This window comes from Microtus oregoni, unplaced genomic scaffold, assembly GCF_018167655.1.
Source record: "Microtus oregoni isolate MIOR12 unplaced genomic scaffold, Mior012 000007F_ref0000211, whole genome shotgun sequence".
In the NCBI taxonomy this organism is placed as follows: domain Eukaryota; kingdom Metazoa; phylum Chordata; class Mammalia; order Rodentia; family Cricetidae; genus Microtus; species Microtus oregoni.
Window position 1 is genome coordinate 18,951,123 of NW_024543066.1, and position 3,965 is coordinate 18,955,087.

The 3,965-nt window shown below is 40.9% G+C and overlaps 1 protein-coding gene across 1 annotated transcript; it reads right to left on the reverse strand.

Moving 5' to 3' along the window:
• Window positions 1-716: 716 nt before the first annotated feature.
• LOC121450673 (peptidyl-prolyl cis-trans isomerase A-like) lies at window positions 717-1,163 on the reverse strand. The gene has a single exon (XM_041655888.1). It carries the CDS (start codon window positions 1,161-1,163, stop codon window positions 717-719), a length of 447 nt encoding a protein of 148 aa, XP_041511822.1.
• Window positions 1,164-3,965: the final 2,802 nt, after the last annotated feature.

Here is a 3,965-nt window from a genome sequence, read left to right on the forward strand (position 1 = left end):
ATTGTTTAATCCAACCAGATAGTCTATGTCTTTTAATTGTGGGATTTAGTCCATTGCTACTTGAAATTATTTTTGAAAGATGTCTTTTAATTCCTGTCCTTTTGCAGTTTGGTATTGTGACTATTCATATATTCACCCAACTATGGGCATGTGAACTGCTGCTAGTATACACACAGGCAGAAGAGGGGTTGCTATACCAGGTGGGTGACTGTGCTTACGTTTCGAGGAACTATCAGACTTACAGCTAGAGCTGCTGAAGTATTTTGCATTCCCAACAAGAATCCTGATTCCTCCACATCATTTCATCCATATATTTTCTGTTGGCATTTGAATCGCACCCCCCCCCCCCGCGCCCCAACTAATGTCGTTATGTTTTCTGTGATTCTTGGACATTGGTGCATATCCTTCGGAAACATGTCTACTCAAGTTTTTTGCCTAGGTTTTAATCAGTTATTGTTTTGTTTTGTCCTGAGACGCAATAAGTTCACATTAATCCCTTATGAGCTACAAGGTGTGCAAATTGTTTCCTCCCTAAATTTTTTAATTTCATTTTGATTCATAAACTTAAATCTGTAATCCAGCTAGACTTGGAAGGGAATGGGGAAAATCAAAAACCCTAAGGACTTCAGTGAGAGCAAAGATTGTCCATCATTACATGCAGATGGGGTGGGGGTGGTTCTCCTGAGCTACAGAATGGTCTGCTGGGTAAGGTGCCCTCAAGTTCGAGGAATTAAGAATTGTCCACAGTCAGCGAGGGAGATCTTGTTAGTCTTGCCATCCTGGACCCCAAATGCTCCATGGCTCCCATATTGCTCATTTCTTCTTTCACCTTCCCAAGGACCACGCTTGCCATCCAGCCACTCGGTCTTGGCAGGGCAGATGAAAAACAATGAACCATTGGTGTTTGGTCCAGCATTTACCATGGGCAAGATGCCAAGATCCGGACGCTTCAGGATGAAATCTTCATCCTCAAATATCTTTGTGTAGATGGAATTGCCACCAATGTCATTATGATGTGTGACGTAACCACCCTGGAACATGAGTCCTAGAATACTTCTGCGAAGGGAGGAACCCTTATTTCCAAATTCTTTCTTTCTATTGCTCAGAGCATGAATGTTCTCTGCTGCCCTTGAAACATTGTCTACCCTGACATTGAAGAACATGGGGCAGGGTTTACCGTGACTGCCAGCGAAGTGGTGACAGGGAACAGTGGTATCTAAAGTAAAATATTATCAATAATAAGTTATCTTACCAAATTTCCATGAATCTGTTTTACTGGTCCCAGCTTTATATAGAACTTTCTAGTCTGATTTTCTTAAACATGGTAATAAATGTTCCAAGGTAACTCCATTCTTTGACATAGTATATTTTACTGAGGATATTTGATATTCCTAAGGATATCTGATTTTTATTATATGCTGAATATTATGCATGGAAAAATTATAGATACAATTAGAGGTTTCTTGAAGTTGTCCTGAGAATATCTTTTGCTTTTTGGCACACACTTGGGGTTAGAGGAAGCTCACTTTATCCAGTACAGGATAGATCTGATTTGAAATTGGTTTTTAGTGTTTGGGGAGGCTCCTTTTTCATGTTTGCCCCTAATCTTAAGAGTGCAGCCCAGTCCTGTGGTTCTTACAGGGAGCCTGGGGCTTTTCTAGGGTCCTGTGCACTAAGAAAGTCACTGGAATCTATGTCTTCCAGATTTATCAGACTGTCAAAGCTCTGTATCCTTTCTTAGTCTTCTTAGGGCCTTGAATTCATGCTGTTTATAAAAGCCAGCTGTTACTTGAGGAAAACACAACAAAATCTTGGTTCATCTTATTGGCTTCTCCTTTTAGTATAAAATGTCTAAGACTCGGCTTCTTAAGCCTGAAGACCTCTCTCTCATCCATGTTTTTGGCTCCAGTGGCTACGAAACTGCTGGAAGCCCAGATTTAGTTCCCGCTCATGAGCGCCTGTATTTTCAACCTTAGGCAACACTGTTTTCAAATAAGCATCTTGTCAAGAGCAGAAATACTTAAGAACACTGGCTTGCCTGCATACTTACCCTGCTTTCATGTGGATTTTTAAAATCTTTTTAAAGCACTTATAATTGTTGTCAGTAGTTGGGAGCATGCGTTTTATCAATGGTTTAGACTTTTACCTGAGTTTAAGTAAATAGTTTTGGCCAAAATGTAAGCAAAAACAAGTTAAGGTGAAGATATTCCAATAAACAGGACAAGCAAGTCTTTAATCAGGAAGACAGAATAAGACAGCCAATTCATCAGGCAGATCTGAACAACTGTTGGACTTAGTGAACGCAGTGGAGAAAATCAGCACTACCTGATTATAGATTGGAAGGCTCTATTAGTGCCACTTAGGATATGTTTTTTAAATTCAATGACTGAATCCAAAATGAAAGTGTTTCAAACACCGACAGTAAAAGGAAAATCCCTGATGCTTCTAGAGTGGGTGTGATGGTTTGCGCTGTCAACTTGACACACCTAGAATCACTGAGGAGGAGAGTCTCACTGGGGGATTGTCTACATCTGGTGGGCATGTCTGTGGGAGATTGTCTTGAGTTAATTGATATGGGAAGACACAGCCCTCTGCGGGTGGCCATTCTCTAACCAGGGGGTCCTGAGCTGAACTGCATGAATGGAGAAAATAAGCCAGGCACATGCAAGCAAACATTCATTCTTCTCTGCTACTGTCTATGGATGCTGTGACTGCTGTTTCAAGTTCCCGAAGCCTTGCCGACTTCCCTGCATCTTGAACTGTATATATAATCATGGACTATAACCTGAAATTGTAAGCTGAAAGAAATCCTTTTCTTCTAAGCTTCTTTTTGTCGGGATATTTTATCACAGCAACAGAAATGGAAACTAGAACAGGGAAAACTTTCAAGTACCAAAGAACAGGATGATATCAATACATGTCTTCAAATGAGTTAACAATCAATGACAGAACATGATGGAATCTGAAGGTCTGTATTCAGGTCAATACAGAACACAAAACTACCAATTATGAGACACAGGATGAACATGAACATTTTCAGAAAGACTACTGTAAAGGTTTCTTCCCACAAACTGTTGAGGAAGTTGCTCAAGGATGTTCTTCAAGAAAATAAGGAAGGAAAAGAGAGAAGGAAATGAAATCCAGAAAACATCTAACCCAGGTAAAGAGAAGAACAGCAGTCACAGAAGTGAAGTGCCAAGTGAGATCTGGCCGACAGTCCTAGACAGCATCATCTAGGAAGGAGAGGAAGCTGTGGTGGTCTACAAGAGATCCTGAGAGGAAAAGTATTGCATTCTATAGTTTCAATACTAAGGCAAGATTGGAGATCTGGTAGGACTGATGGAAAGGTGGGTAGATCAGATGAAGATAACTTCTTAGCCGTTTGTTCAACATCTAGTGGGGAAAACACGCTGAAGTTCAGGGAAAATGTGAACAAACTATTTAGCACGCTTTGAAGAGTTAACAGTGTTGGAAAAGGCTGTTCATTCTCCCATCAGAAACATCTCCTTTCAGTGGTACACAGGTCACAACATTTGACCATAGACTATGCGGAGAATAACACACTATTGGTTCTCATAGCTGACATAGCGAGGTACTTTCTGGAATGGTACGAGTATTAAAGGAGGTTGTGAGCCGGGCGGTGGTGGCGCACACCTTTAATCCCAGCACTCAGGAGGCAGAGGCAAGTGGATCTCTGTGAGTTCAAGACCAGCCTGGTCTACAAGAGCTAGTTCCAGGACAGGCTGCAAAGCCACAGAGAAACCCTGTCTCGAAAAACAAAAAACAAAAAAAAAAAAAAGGAGGTTGTGATGAGTGACACATGATTAGACTTCATCCACATAGACCTCTCAGATCTATTTAAGGGATATCTCATTAAAGCTGTTTTTTAAATAAAATGCAAAGCCCTTTCATATGGCCATGGGATGTTCTACGATGAATGAGTACTTGAGTGTCAGCAATATAGC